The sequence below is a fragment of the Neomonachus schauinslandi genome, chromosome 3 (assembly GCF_002201575.2).
Source record: "Neomonachus schauinslandi chromosome 3, ASM220157v2, whole genome shotgun sequence".
NCBI lineage: Eukaryota > Metazoa > Chordata > Mammalia > Carnivora > Phocidae > Neomonachus > Neomonachus schauinslandi.
The window spans coordinates 134,014,845-134,029,704 of record NC_058405.1 but is presented as its reverse complement, the minus strand read 5'-3'; the positions used below and the strand labels follow the sequence as shown (position 1 = coordinate 134,029,704).

At 37.3% G+C, this 14,860-nt stretch overlaps 1 protein-coding gene across 1 annotated transcript in view; it reads right to left on the bottom strand.

Annotated features, from left to right (window-relative positions):
* Positions 1 to 582: 582 nt before the first annotated feature.
* The window catches only part of PDK1 (pyruvate dehydrogenase kinase 1), a 29,467-nt gene continuing 15,189 nt past the window's right edge, over positions 583 to 14,860 (bottom strand). The window contains exons 9-11 of the mRNA XM_021702736.1: positions 5,370 to 5,480; positions 2,982 to 3,095; positions 583 to 869 (exon numbers count right to left, since the gene is read on the bottom strand). Of these exons, the coding sequence (XP_021558411.1) occupies positions 729 to 869; positions 2,982 to 3,095; positions 5,370 to 5,480 (366 nt within the window). The 3' untranslated portion in view covers positions 583 to 728. The remainder of the gene's footprint in view (positions 870 to 2,981; positions 3,096 to 5,369; positions 5,481 to 14,860) is intronic.

Here is a 14,860-nt window from a genome sequence, read left to right as displayed (position 1 = left end):
CCTTAATTTCTTCTCTAGAATTTTAGCAGCTGCTGGTTTGTTTTTAGTAGAAAAATTTCCCCCTGCATTAATCACAAGCACATTCAGAGTAGATTGCCTACAATCTTGGCTTAGCTCCACAGGGAACCTATTACAATGCTCCGCAGTGAAATTAAAAAATGAAAAATCAACTTCAGAGTGAATATGATGCATGTAGACGCTGAAAGGTGGCTGGTGCTATGTTTACGGGGCAACTCTTTTCCGCTTTACTTCTCTACTTAGTCACTGGTACATCCGAAGACCATCTTATTACAGTTGTCATTACACATTAATAAAGGATGGCAGAATTCCAAAGGACAGGTGGATGGCTAACTAGCTAATCAGGATCATTAAGAAAAGGTTTCTAACACACATAAATGAAAAGTTTTTTAAAAACCACACAGCTTTCTGTAGAAACCCAAAGAGTTCCATGCTTCTGAAGTCTACCATAAAGAGGAAAGTTGACCCAAACTACAGTTGTTTAAAAATATGTTCAGTTAACTGTGAAAATATAAGTGCAAAATAGGTACAATTTCATCTTTTAGGAAGTTTAACAGACATAAATGGAATTCACTTTCCATTTATTCTACCCAAATAGTTAATTTTGAAAATAACATGGGAAGTATTTGGTATAATGTAGTTCTGAACGTCACCCCTTCCAAATTTAATACAAAAGCCACATTTGGATTTTCCAGATGTCCCAAGTGTATCTAGGCACTGCGAAATGTTGTCATGTCTTTTGGTTCTCTGCTGGGGACACACCAGTCATCGGCCTCATGGTTAGTGTTGTAATGCTTCCAGGCAGCTTTGTTATATACTGGGAGTCTCTCTATCGATTCTGTTGACAGAGCCTGAAAGAAAAAGTGGGACCTAAGTCTAAAGGTTACTCGAAATTAAACAGTGCTTTATTGGATTTGTATTTTACTAATCATTCACACCATCTACATACATTTTGAAACAGTATTTGCAATGCATTATTTACTAAGTGTACGGCACTGCTTGGTGTGCACATTGATTTTTTTTTTGTTTGCAGTAATTGTCCAACCAGCCTGGAAGCTGCTGGATTGAAATTTTACACAGGTGTAGGAGATGTGTCTTATAAAAACATGACCCAGAACAGAAGTTGGTTAACTGAAAAAGTCATTTAAGTGTAAAAGCATAAAAACTGACATATGCACCGTAATATACATAATTGTAAAATCATTTCATGAAATCTATTTCAAATATTTGTTAGAAGAAATAATATTTTTTCCAGCATAGTCATGGACTTAAAAAAGTGATCATAATAATATTATCAATAAACACAAAACTATGTCTAAGGCTTTTGATTGAAAAATTCTTGGCCTTGGGTTTGATCCTGTGTCTGCTCCTGCTATTAGAGCCACCAATTTCAGGTATAGTGGATGGGATATCTGCATTGTGCATCGTTTCATGTTTCTAACGTATCATTACCATTGATTCACTGTTCTATTTCAGCTTCCTGCAAATCGCTGGGACCTGAGATAAACCATGTTCCTCCCTATCTTCTTCAAGTTAAGATATTTCAGTAGGATTCTGACCTTAAGCCACGGGTATTCCCCAAGATGTAGAAAATACTGAACAGGAAATTTCATTCCGATAATGGTAAGGAAAGTCTTTGACATTGATTTTAATGATTTTTTTTTTTTAAGTAGGCTTCACACCCAGTGTGGAACCCAATGGGGGCTTGAACTCATGACCTGAAGATCAAGACCTGAGCTGGTATCAAGAGTCAGACGCTTAACTGATTGAGCCATTCAGGAGGCCCCTGATTTTAATGATTTTATAAGATTCCTGTCTTCTATTTTTTCCAAAGTGGATTAAAAACCTTTCACCTGTGTATTCTCTTTATGCCAGAACTGCCAGAACCGCTTGATCAATGGGCTAGATAAAAAATGTTACGTTTGGTGATAAAAATGTTACCTTCATGTTGCCCTTTTCAAGTTACTCACAATTGAGATGGCTTAAAAGAAAAGGATTATTATCTTGAAAGAATTTAACCTTTTCAGATAAACTTATTTTTTCCATTATACAGTCTTCACCATTTCCTATAAAATAGGTGCCATCTAGTGGCCAGAACAAGAAACTTGAGTCACTAAATTAGGTACCAACAGCCCACTGCTTAACCAATCCAGTGGGCTGATGGGGCTCGGTTGCTCTCAAACACTGTAAAATATGCTGAACTCTGATAAACACAGGGAACATCGCAGGCCAGCAGGCTAAGTGCTTCTGCTCCCACCAGGTGAGCTATAGGCTTGCCAAGAGTCCCCTGTGCTTGTTCCCAAATCTGTTTATGCACTTAACATCTGTCATTATAATTACATAATTTAATCAAGTATTGCTTAAACAAAAGGAAAAAAAAAAAAGGAGGGAGTCAGGGGAGGTTCTTTGAAAACCAAGATGAATGCTTTGGAAAGACTCCTGAAGGAAAGTCACATGAAGATTGCTGTCAAATCTGAGTCAGAAGACATCTATAAAGGACTACCTATAAATCAAAAAAGATTATGCAGTTGGTTGTTTCTTTAAATAAATCAAAACAATGCGTTGTTAAGTATAGCTTCTGCAGGAAAGACAACTGAAACTTGAATCTGCAGACTCATGTACAAAGAAAAGACCCTGCAGTACATCAAAAGATTGGGGGATCAATGGCCATTTGTGTGTTTTATATTAAAATTAAATTTGTGTGGTATGTAACTTATGATTCCCCACTTCAGCCCGACTTTTTTTCTGTTAACAGTCATAGTCCTGATCATTACAGGTGAGAGTGTGCCCTTTCCCCCAGTCAAGGAGATCATTTGTGAAAATAGATGAGATCATATGTAAAAACCATATTCTTATATTTTAATAGTGATGAGGTAGAAGAAAATTTCATTACAGCTAGACATTGGCACCTTTTCTTATAACCAAAAAAAATATCATTAAATCAAAAAGACTACAGTTATTACCTTAATGTAGATGACTGCATCTGTCCCATAGCCCTCTAAAGAATATAGCTTTAGGTCTCCTTGGAAGTATTGGGCATAAAGACGTGATATGGGCAATCCATAGCCAAAACCAGCCTGTTCGATGAGAAAAGTGAAATTCTACTCAGAAAGCCATACAGTGAAATACTTTTCTAGTTAAAATAAATGCTTCTGAGTATCCTAGGGCTATCAGAGCCTGCATCTAAGAGATCGTTAATACCTAACCACTAATACGGATCAAGCTGAAGCCAAGCTGGGGTACTACATTAGATGACTTCCCTCTGGTCATTTAAAACTCATTTTTCTTTTTTCTATAAAATGACTCATGTAGATCTAGAACAGCACGTTGCTTTTCTTTGCTGCCTTGCTCTAGGGTATCCCAATACTGCTTTTGGCAATATCACATAAAACATGTTCTCTCTTTTAGGAGCAAGAGTAGAAAAAGCTTTGTTGGCAGTCTCAGAGCTACATCCCTTGACTTCATACCATGAATTTCCAGCCTGTGTTCTGAACCTGGATAAATCAGTAGTAAGTCCACTTTGTTACTGACAAATTACTACCCTGCTTAAAAACCTACAAAGCACATCACCATTAATACCATGCCCTACCTACCTACCATCCCCAACCCATTGCCCTGAGATAAAAATTCAAGCTTCTAAAAAGAACTTTCAAGACTTCATCAGGTCAGGTCTCTGCCTCCCACTTTCTAGTCCAGCTGGACCAAATCGCCAGCTCTTAAGTTCCTCAAACAAATGTTATTTTTCATTTCTGTGTCTTTGTTCATCCTGTTTCCAGAACCCTGAATGGCCTTCTTTACTAAATAAATCCTACAACTTCTTTAATACAAAGCAAAACATTTGGACAAGTACGAAAACAGTTTTTACCACTAAGCCAGACGTTCAATGATACTACATATGACACTTTAGTTAAGAGCTTATGTGGACTCAGGAATCAGAGTGCTATTTATAAATGCAGGCTTTGGCTTCATCTACCTCTACTGTTTATTACTTGGCTTTTCTAATCAGAGTTTCTGTTTCCCCCTCCAAATCAACTATCCATTCTCCACGTGACTCCTTGCCCTGGGAGGATGCTATCAACAGATCCCCCTGCCCTCTGCTTCCAGTGGGTCCAGCCAATGGGGAACCCCGTAGGAGTTCAGAGGGCGTCAAGTCAGGGTATTCATTCCCCTGTTTCATTCCCGCTGAGGTTTACTTCCCTTGGGGTTAGACCACTTGAGTATAAGGGGCTGCTCTGTTACAGTCCCTTCTGGGTTCTGCTAACTTCTTCTCCCTTTGATTCGGGGTGGTGACAGCTCTCCTGCTGCCATCCCTGGATCCCTGTCCTATCCCTGCCCACAGCTCTGTAATTTAAACATCCCAACCCTCCCTTACTTCTTAGAGTAAAATCAGAATCTAAGAAGGTGCTCATGGTTATTATTTGACCGTGTCTGCCTGTTGGTGCATGGATGCATATCTACCTCAATTTGAGAGGCACGGTCCTGGTGTAATCATTTTAAAAGTATGATAAGACATGAACTAGATTACAGCTCTAGTTACAGAATCTGTGCTGTGTAACAGGTACAACTCTAAGTCCTTCTAGTAACTTCTTAGGAAGAATCTAAAATAGATCCATCTATTTTATATTCTTATTCATACTGCATTTATACTGCATTTCATCATGTTATAGTGTAACTCCAGCACCTACGCCAGAGAAGTTTCAAAGTCTGAAGAGTAGTTCCCCCTAAGTTACAGGTCAGAGATTTGGCAAAGTGCTTTTCTAGGGGTTAGAGGGCAAGGATGGAGTGAATTCAAAAGCTGATCACATGAAACCTGAAAACAAGTGACTGCGATCAATAAAAAATACCACCACAACAATTATAATTTGAGCCTTTTCCAGGTTGGCAATTAAGAGATCAGAACTCTAGTCTTTTTTCTGGGTCTAGATTATGAGATTTTTCTAATTACAAGTACTTGAGGGGAAAAAAAAAATCAACACTGAAGATTCAACCAGTGTTGACCAAAAATGCTGGCAAAACCAGTAACTTAGTCTTCATGTTTGACATAGTAAATCAAAATGTGGTTAACTGCATGAAACTACTGGCATATCACTATCAGGCTTGACAACAGGAACTGTGAAACAATACTCCCTGTCTTGTGCTCTTTTCAATCAAAAGAAGAAATGAGCCAAAGGCTGTTTAAATTCAGAGGAAAGTGTTTTTTCTAATAGCTTCCTTTCTCCCTCACGGGTACCTTACGCAACTGCTAAACTGCTTTATTTGGTATTCATTTGATTTTTTTTGGCAACTCACAGAAACACACTCAATTCTTTCTTTCTTCTTTTTTTACACTTTGTTATTTCTTGATCACATACCAGGGGCACGGCTCGGGACGTCTCAACACGAGGCCGGGGTGCAGTTGAGTACATGTAGTTGAAGAGTCTGTCAATTTTCCTCAAAGGAACACCACCTCCTCGGTCACTCATCTAAGGTGAGAAAGGATCATGCCTTATGACCAAGTCCCATACACAGCAAAACACCAACACACACTCAGTGTCACAATTTAACTTATTGCTTGCCTGCCTGCCTCCCTCCCTCCAAGATTTTTTTAATTTATTTATTTGAGAGGGAGAGAAGCATGCAGGCACAAGCAGAGGCAGGGGCAGAAGCAGAGGGAGACAGACAAGCAGACTCCCCACTAAGTGTGGAGTCCCAGGTGGGACTTGATCCCACGACCCTGAGATCATGACCTGAGCCGAAGTCAGCCGCTTAACAGACTGAGCCCCCCTGGTGCCCAAGGAAAGTACTGCTTTTCAAAACGAGTACCATGCAATCCAAGTTGTGAGTGTAAACATTTTCTTCACTGGTAGACTTCATCAAACACCTCCAATATGGACAATTCTAACACATAATAAGCTCCATCATAATAAAGAGTCAGTGCTATGGCTCTGTGTATTCACTGGTTGTATACGAACGGTGCAGTGAGCACAGAATGGGGCATAAACTAAGTCTATCTTGGATGTAACAATAAATTTGTTACTCCTCTCTGGTGCGCGGTTTGGCAATCAGATTCAAAATGCATGAACCCTTTGACCCAATGGTGTTTATCCTAAAAAAATAATCAAAGAAGTATGCAAAGTATGTCTGAGAATATCCATCACAGCACTACGTAGAATAGCTAAAACTGGATTATAACCTAAATAAGGGACTATTTAAGTAAACTAATGCACATTCTAAAATAGAAAACTATTAAGCCATGAAATATTATGTAGAACTGTAGGTACCGGCAGGAGAGAGGTCCACACAATATTGTTCAGCAGCACAGACCCCCAGACAACTTTCTGCTGAGTTTACAGAGTACACTGGTCTTTGTACTGTTCTAATGTCATTTCTCAACTCAAATCATATGGTGGGTTGAACTTAGTAATTTATTTACAGACTATTTTCATTCTGTTTTCCTTTACAGTTAACGTGGCCTTGTTTTAATTATTATACAGTTCACATTCTCATCTATTACAGCCATTTTCCTTTGTCACAAAATCTAAGTTGATTCTATTATCTATAACATTAATATACAAACTAATCTGCTTTAATGTGTGTGTGCGTGCGTGTGGTATACATATATATGAATGAATGAATGAATTGGTAGATGGCTAGGTAGTGTTGAATGATTAAAAAGCCAATAGGCTGGGGGTGCCTGGCTGCCTTAATTGGTAGAGCAACCAACTCTTGATCTCGGGGTCATGAATTTGAGCCCCATGTTGGGCGTAGAGACTACTTAAAAAAATGAAATAAAAAATCAAAGACTTGATCACAAATAAGTTTAAAAGAGCATTATTTAAAAAAAGGTCAACAGGCTGGATGGCTTATAGTTGAGTTTTTATATGATCTTTTTTTTTTTTTTTTTTAAGATTTTTAAAATTTATTTGAGAGAGAGAGAAACAGCATGAGAAGGGAGAGGGTCAGAGGGAGAAACAGGCTCTCTGCTGAGCCAGGAGCCTGATGCGGGACTCGATCCCAGAATTCCGGGATCATGACCCGGGCCGAAGGCAGTCGCCCAACCAACTGAGCCACCCAGGTCTTTAAATATCTTTACAATATGCATGTGTATTACTTTCATAATGAAAATGACATAGATGAAATACCACTTGATGGCTTGCCTCGGATACATCCACAATTAGAAAATTACAGTATAAAAATATAAAAGACTTTAATCAGAACTTGTACGTAAGCACGCTTGAAATTGTTCTTGGCTATGAATTCAAAGTCCAGTGAAGAGATTTATTTTCGTAAGACTAATAAAGAGCTCTGGGTATTTTCTGAGATCCATCAATTTGTTAATTATTCATCCTTTAATTTAATATTCTGCTGCACATTTACTGGTAACATGAGTAAGAAGTGTGGGTGTTCTATAAATATTACGTAAACAATATATTAGAATAGATATTAAGATAAAAAGGTAGACTTCAATAAATATTTCCTGGTTTTCCTTAACCATCAGCCAGAAAGACGACAGCAATCTTGTATGAAACAAGAAGTAATTTCTAGCTAGAGGCCAGTATTAGAAAAGCAGAGAGCTGAGCAGAAAGGACAGAGGTGACTTTGAGAAGTGTCCTCTTATGAGAGGTGAAGGGGGTAAACTAACCCTAAGAATGTAGTTAAAAACTGATAAAAGTAACCTCCTTTGCTTTGCAGCCAAAAACACAATAAACTGGAACGAGTAGATTTTTAAAGTGGTCAAAAGAGTTTCCAAGGGAATTTTATTTATTTAATTTTTTTATTTTATTTTATTTTTTTTAAAGATTTTATTTATTTGACAGAGAGAGACACAGTGAGAGAGGGAACACAAGCAGGGGGAGTGGGAGAGGGAGAAGCAGGCTTCCCGCAGAGCAGGGAGCCCGATGCGGGGCTCGATCCCAGGACCCTGGGATCATGACCTGAGCCGAAGGCAGACGCTTAACGACTGAGCCACCCAGGCGCCCCTCCAAGGGAATTTTAACAGATGATATTATGCCTGAGGATTTGAGTTCTTTGGAAAAATGGGAGGAGGGGGCGCCTGAGTGGCTCAGATGGTCAAGCGTCTGCCTTCGGCTCAGGTCATGATCCTGGAGTCCCTGGATCGAGTCCCGCATCGGGCTCCCTGCTCGGCAGGGAGTCTGCTTCTCCCTCTGGCCCTCCCCCCTCTCACGTGCTCTCTCACTCTCTCTCGTTCTCTCTCTCAAATAAATAAATAAAATCTTTAAAAAAAAAAAAAAAGAAAAATGGGAGGAGGGATTAATGGGAGAGAGGGACAGATAGTTGGTCTGTACATATTTAAGAAGAATGACAGTCTGATGACAAATATGTTGAGAAAGATATGTGAAAATTAAACAAAAATATTTCTGATTAAGGGCGCCTGGGTGGCTCAGTTGGTTAAGCGACTGCCTTCGGCTCAGGTCATGATCCCAGGGTCCTGAGATTGAGCCCCGCATCGGGCTCCCTGCTCGGCAGGGAGTCTGCTTCTCCCTCTGACCCTCCCCCCTCTCATGTACTCACTCTCTCTCATTCTCTCTCTCTCAAATAAAATAAATAAAATCTTTAAAAAAAATATTTCTGATTAAGATAATTTGAAGAAAAAATCTAGAAGCACCAGAAGAAGCCTATGCCAAGGAAATGTGAAGAGATGAAAGAGATGGGTGGTGTGGAATAATGTCAACAGCAAGGCTGAGAAAGAGAAGTTTGCCAATTATTTTTAAAGTTTTCTCTTTAGTGTATGAAATCACCACCTCTCAATGTCATCTAACCAAGAGTTGCCATCCCTAACTTCCTGTTCCCCATAATAATGGCCTCCCTGGGCTAATGTGTGTGAATTTCAGGTCCAAGGGAAATGAACCACTAACTTATTGACAGTTCTCAAGGCAGGAGATTTACTAACCCTGAACTCAACCCAGAGCTCCTGAAGTCTCAATGTCAAGTTTGTAAAATCACCAACAGGGAATGAACCAAGACATTTACATTTTAAAAGACATGTGGCTATAACATTTATGTTATTTACTGAATATAGCACAAACACCAAATCTAAAAGAGTAGCGGGAGTCATCGGCCAGAAAAAACCAACTCTCTCACAGGATTCTTAGCAGAGGGAAAAAGGGAGGAAAATGTCAAAAATCTGAAAAAGCTAAAAGAATGGGAAGAAAGACTATATAAAGACTATTTAAAAACTCAACTATATGCCACCCTGTTGACTTTTTAATACATATCATTCAGCACTAGTTTTCTCTCTATGTATCTATAGACAGAGGTTAAAAGCAAACCTTGATCCTGAAAATCTAGTACTAGTGATGGGGATGAAAACTCTACCGAAGAAAATTAAAGCAAGCATTTAACAAGAGCAGATTCAGTCATGTGACCTCAGATGTGTGGAGGAAGATCAATATATGGAGGCAGAGCCTAATACAGGTAGGGCTTTCACAGGGGCTTCAAGAACAGTCTGTTGCAGACCCTTATGAGCCCTTCTTTTTTTTTTTAAATACCTTCATTGAAGTAATTCATGTACCATAAAATGCACATATTTAAAGTGTGAAACTCGATGGTTTTTAATATATTCATAGATAGGTAAATTTTAGAAATTTTTATTACTTCAAAAAGAAACCCTGGACTCTTTATTGGTCAGACCCCTAAGCAACCATTTATCTGTTTCTTGTCCCTATACATTTGCCAATTCTGGACATTTCATATAAATAGAACTGTATGATATGTGGCTTTTTGTGATCGGTTTCTTTCACTTAGTGTAATCTTTTTAGTGTTGTGGCAGCCATGTCGTAGCAGGTACCCATACTTCATTTCCTTTCATGGCCCAATAATATTCCATTAGATGGCTATACCATATTTTATTGATCTCTTCATCAGTTGATGGACATTTCGGCCTTTCCAGTTTTCAGCTATTATGAATAATGCCTCTATGAACCTTCATGTATAAATTTTTGCTTGAGTATCTGTTCTAATTCCTTTGGGGTATATACCTAGGAATGGAACTGCTGGGTCATTATGAAACTTTCTTGAACTAAAGAGACAGATTCCCCAAACAAAGCCTGTCCACCAGCACAGGCCAAGTCTCTGCTAAGTGTCTAAGAATTTGGTGAATCTTGATCCATGCTGTGATGGATGACCACAAGTAAAAGAAAACAGCTACAGACCAACATGCAAAATCACATGAAAGACAAAACAGGAAAAGGTTATGAGAAAGACCATGCTGTAGCACAACTGAGGTCCCAAAGCAGAAGACATGTGGGATTTATTTTGAATCAAGTAAACCTTAACGAGCAAGCAGCTGACACATAACTAACGAAAAAATAGACACACATTAGCATCTGGGCTGAAAAAAAGTGATGCAGTCACATTACTTTTTTAGCAAACAGATGGTATTTGCCATATATTTATTTGTGCATCACTCTTTTTAAATGAACAGCCAAGAGAGATAAACAGAAAAAAGAAACTCAGAGGAAACAGTGTAGAGAGTTAACGCATATTCATTTTTTTTTAAAAAACAGCTATTATTATCCTCAGAGTGATAAAAGAAGATAAAACTAAACAGAATACTATATAAAAGGAATAATAAAAAATAGAAAGTTCCTGGAAATTTATAAGATATAGAAATGAAAATTCAATAGAAGAGTTGGGAATTCAAAGTTGAGGGCATCTCACAGAGTAGAATGAAAAGTTTATAGAGATAAAAAGCAAGAGAAGAAAGATATGAAAAATCAGAGGATCAATTCATGAAGTCCAACATCCTCCAAATAGGACTATCAGAAAATGAAGCAGTAGGGAAGAAAGTACCAAGGACACAGTGGAAATTCTAAAGGGCCCAGCTCAATGAGTAAGAAAAGACCCACACCAAGTCACATCATTATGAAATTTCAGAACAGAGCTGAAGAAGAGATCTTAAAGGCTTTAGTTAAAAGAGACAAAACAACAAAACCTGACACTTAAAACTGCTCATATACAAAGGAACGGGGATTGGAATAAGCATAAGTCTTCTCAAAAGGAATAGCAGGAGTTACATCAGCAAAAATAGTGGAAAAAGGAAAAGGTCTTAACCATCAAAGCACCAAGAAAAAGACAAATACTGTCAGAATCAACTTTGTTCAGAACTCTAGAAAGTAACCAAAGGCTTGCAGCAATCTGGGGAGCATTTAGTCAAGAAAAACAATGGACTCTGTGGTATTTTAACTTGCCTTATTCCCACCCCCATTTCCACCCCCATCAATAACATGGAATCAGAGTGAAACCGGCAGCCTGGCAGCCACTGGGAAGGCTATCGTTCTTCGGCCTGATTCTGAACTCCCCAATGCAAAAAGGCTTGTATGCACCCACTTCCCATCCTCAGAAACATTTGTCAAAAACAATTAGAGATAACTGATTAATGTGAAGGCTGCCTAGAGCAGTATACAACAGTTAAGGCAAATAATAGACTAACCAAAAAGCTTAACAGGAAAAACTAGGGAATGAGATGTCCTTAGGGGCTTAGAAAAGCTCAAGGATATCCTGGGAATCTAGAAGGTCATGTGTATGCCCAGGGCTATGTTCATGTTCAGGGAAGTTTTCATCTCTGACTGAGTTTCTGTACACACAGGACCTAAAGGTTAAGTCAGAATTGTCAACTGCCTGGCTGAGTGTTGAAAGTGTGCCCCAATATGCACATGGAGTCCCTTTACAGACTGGGAGATGGCAGGCATTTAAGGAACTCTCAGTCCAATCATTAGTTCACCACTAAGCCAACCAAGTAAACTTCAGTGGCTATACACATTAAAGAATAAAGACTTTACAGAAATAGTTTAAAGAGTCACTAAACAAACAAGAACTAATCTTGGAGAGAGGAGAAGTATCTGATCTTCAGAGTTGTCACATTATATTATTTTAAATGTCTAATTTTCAACAAAAGTATAAAAGGTGCAAAGAAACAAGAAAGTATGGCCTATGCACAGGGAAAAAAATGGAATCGACAGACACTATATCTGAGGAAACTTAGATTTACTAAACAAAGACTTCAAATCAGCTATTTTAAATATTTTGAAAGAACTAAAGGAAACCATTTTTAAAGAACTAAAGTACAAGGTTGATGCTTTCCCAAACAGAGAAGAGCAATAAAAAAACATGTAGAAATTATATAAGAGAGCCAAACTGAAATTCTAGTTGAGAAGTATAACTGAAATGAAAAATTCAGAAGGGCTCAACGCACATTTGAACATGTGGAAGAAAGAATCAGTGATACTGAAGACAAGTCAATTGAAATTATACAGTCTGAGAAACAGAAAGAAAAAAAGGAAGAAAAATGGGGGAAAAAATGAAGGAAAAAAGTGTCAGAGACCTGTGGGACTCCATTAAGTGTACTGACATTTATATACTGGGAATCCCAGAAGAGGAGAGAGAAAAGGAGGCAGAAAGAGTATCTGAAGAAATGAAGGCTAAAAATTTCCCAGTTTTGAATAAAAAGATGATGTTGATCAAAGTCAAGGTATAATAAACTCAAAGAGATCCACATCTGGACAAATCATAACCAAACTGTCAAAAACCAAGAAGAATCTTGAAAGCCGTGAGAGAAGTGATTCATCATATACAAAGGATCCTAGTAAGATTAACAGCTGATTTCTCTTCAGAAACCATGGAGACCAGAGGCAGTAGGATTAACATTTTCAAAGTGCTGAAAGAAGGACTATCAACCAAGAATTCTATATCTAACTAAATTGTCCTTCAAAAATGAAAGAGAAATTAAGACATTCTCAAATAAGCAAAACCTGAGAGAGTTCACTGCTGGTAGACCTGCCTTATAAAGAAATACTAAAGGGAATCCTTCAGCCTGAAATGAAAGAACACTAGACAGTAAATCAAATCCACATGAAGAAATAAAGAGCACCAGGAAAAGTAATTACATAGGTAGATATAAAGGATGGGTGTAGGTGTATTTTTGTAACTTTTTTCTCCTACCTTATTTAAAAGACAACTTAAGAGAACAATAATTATAAATCTATGTAGAGGAACATACAATGTATAAAAACGTATGTTTCATGACAGTAACAGTACAAAGGATGGGAAGGGGGAGGGAATGGACCTATATAGGAACAAAACCTGTGTATACTATTGAAGTTAAGTTGGTATTAATCTGAACTAGGCTGTTATAAATAAATTAATACGTTAATTGTAATCCTGGGACAACCACTAAGAAAATAACTCAAAGAAATACAATAAAAGAAACAAGAAGGAAATGAAAATGGTACACCAGAAAGTATCATTTTTAATAAAAAAGGCATTAGTAATAGAGAAATAAAGAATCAGAAGAGACATAAAATACATACACAACAAATAACAAAATGGCAAACCTAAATTCTACATTAACGCTAATTATGTTAAATGCAACTGACTTGAACACCCTAAATAAAAGATGGACACTGGCCAGCTGGATTAAAAAATAAAGAAACATAATGTAACCATATGTTGTCTATGAGACACACTTTAGATTCAAACACATAAACAGGTTGAAAGTAAAATCTTGTGGGGCACCTGACTGGCTGAGTATGTGACTCTTGATCTCGTGGCTATGAGTTCAAACCCCACATTGGGTATAGAGATTACTGAAAAAATAATAAAATCTTAAAAAAAAAGAAAGTAAAATCTTGGGAAAAGATACACTGTGGAAACAGAAACCAAAAGAAAGCTGGGATGGTTATACAAGTAACAGATAAAAATACACTTTAAGACAAAAATTATTATCAGAGACAAAGAAGGACATTTTACAATGATAAAAGGCCAATATATCAAAGACATAAAATCATAAACATATATACACTTTAACAACAGAGCTCCAAAATACATGAAGCAAAAACTGACAGAATTGAAGGGAGAAATAGACAAGTCTCAATAACAGTTGGGAGATTTTAATACCCCACTTCCAAAAATGGATATGACAACTAGATAGAAGATCAACAAGAAAACAGAAGATTTGAACAACACTATAAACAAAGTAGGCCTAAGTACTACCTATAGAACACTCTATCCAACAACAGTGGATACACATTTTTCTCAGGTACACATGAAACATTCTCCAAGATATGTAACATTCTCCATAGACCCTATGTTAGCCATAAAACAAGTCTCAATAAATGTAAAAGAACTGAAATCAAACATACTATATTTCTGACCGTAATAGAATGAAATTAGAAATCAATAACAGAACAAAATGTGGGAATTAACAAATATATACAAATTAAACAACATACTCCCAAAGAACCAATGGGTCAAAGAAATCAGAAGAGAAATTAGAAAATATTTGAGATAAATAAAAATGAAAACACACCATAAAAAAACTTATGGGATAGAGAGAAAGCAGTACTTAAGGGAAATTTATAGCTATAAAAGGTCTTAAATGAATAACCTAAATTCCCACCTTAAGAAACAAAAAAAAAAAAGAAAGAAAGAAAGAAAGAAACTAAAAAGGATCAAACTAACTCCAAAGCAAGCAAAAGAAAGAAACATTAGAGGGGAAATTAATGAAATAAAGAATAGAAAACAATGGCAAAAACTCAACAAAAGTTGGTTTTTTGAAAAGATTAACAAAATTGACAAGCTTTTAGCTAGATTGATCAAGAAAAAGGGAGAAGGCTCAAACGGATAAAGTCAAGAATGAAAGTGGGGACATTACTAGCAATCCTACAAAAATAAGGATTATGAGTGAATACTATAAACAATTAATTCTATGCCAAAAAATGAGACAATCTAGGTGAAATGTACAAATTCTTAGAAAGACACAAACTACAGAAACTACCTCAGGAAGAAATAGAAGATACGGGGTGCTTGAGTGGCTCAGTCAGTTAAGTGTCCGACTCTTGATTTC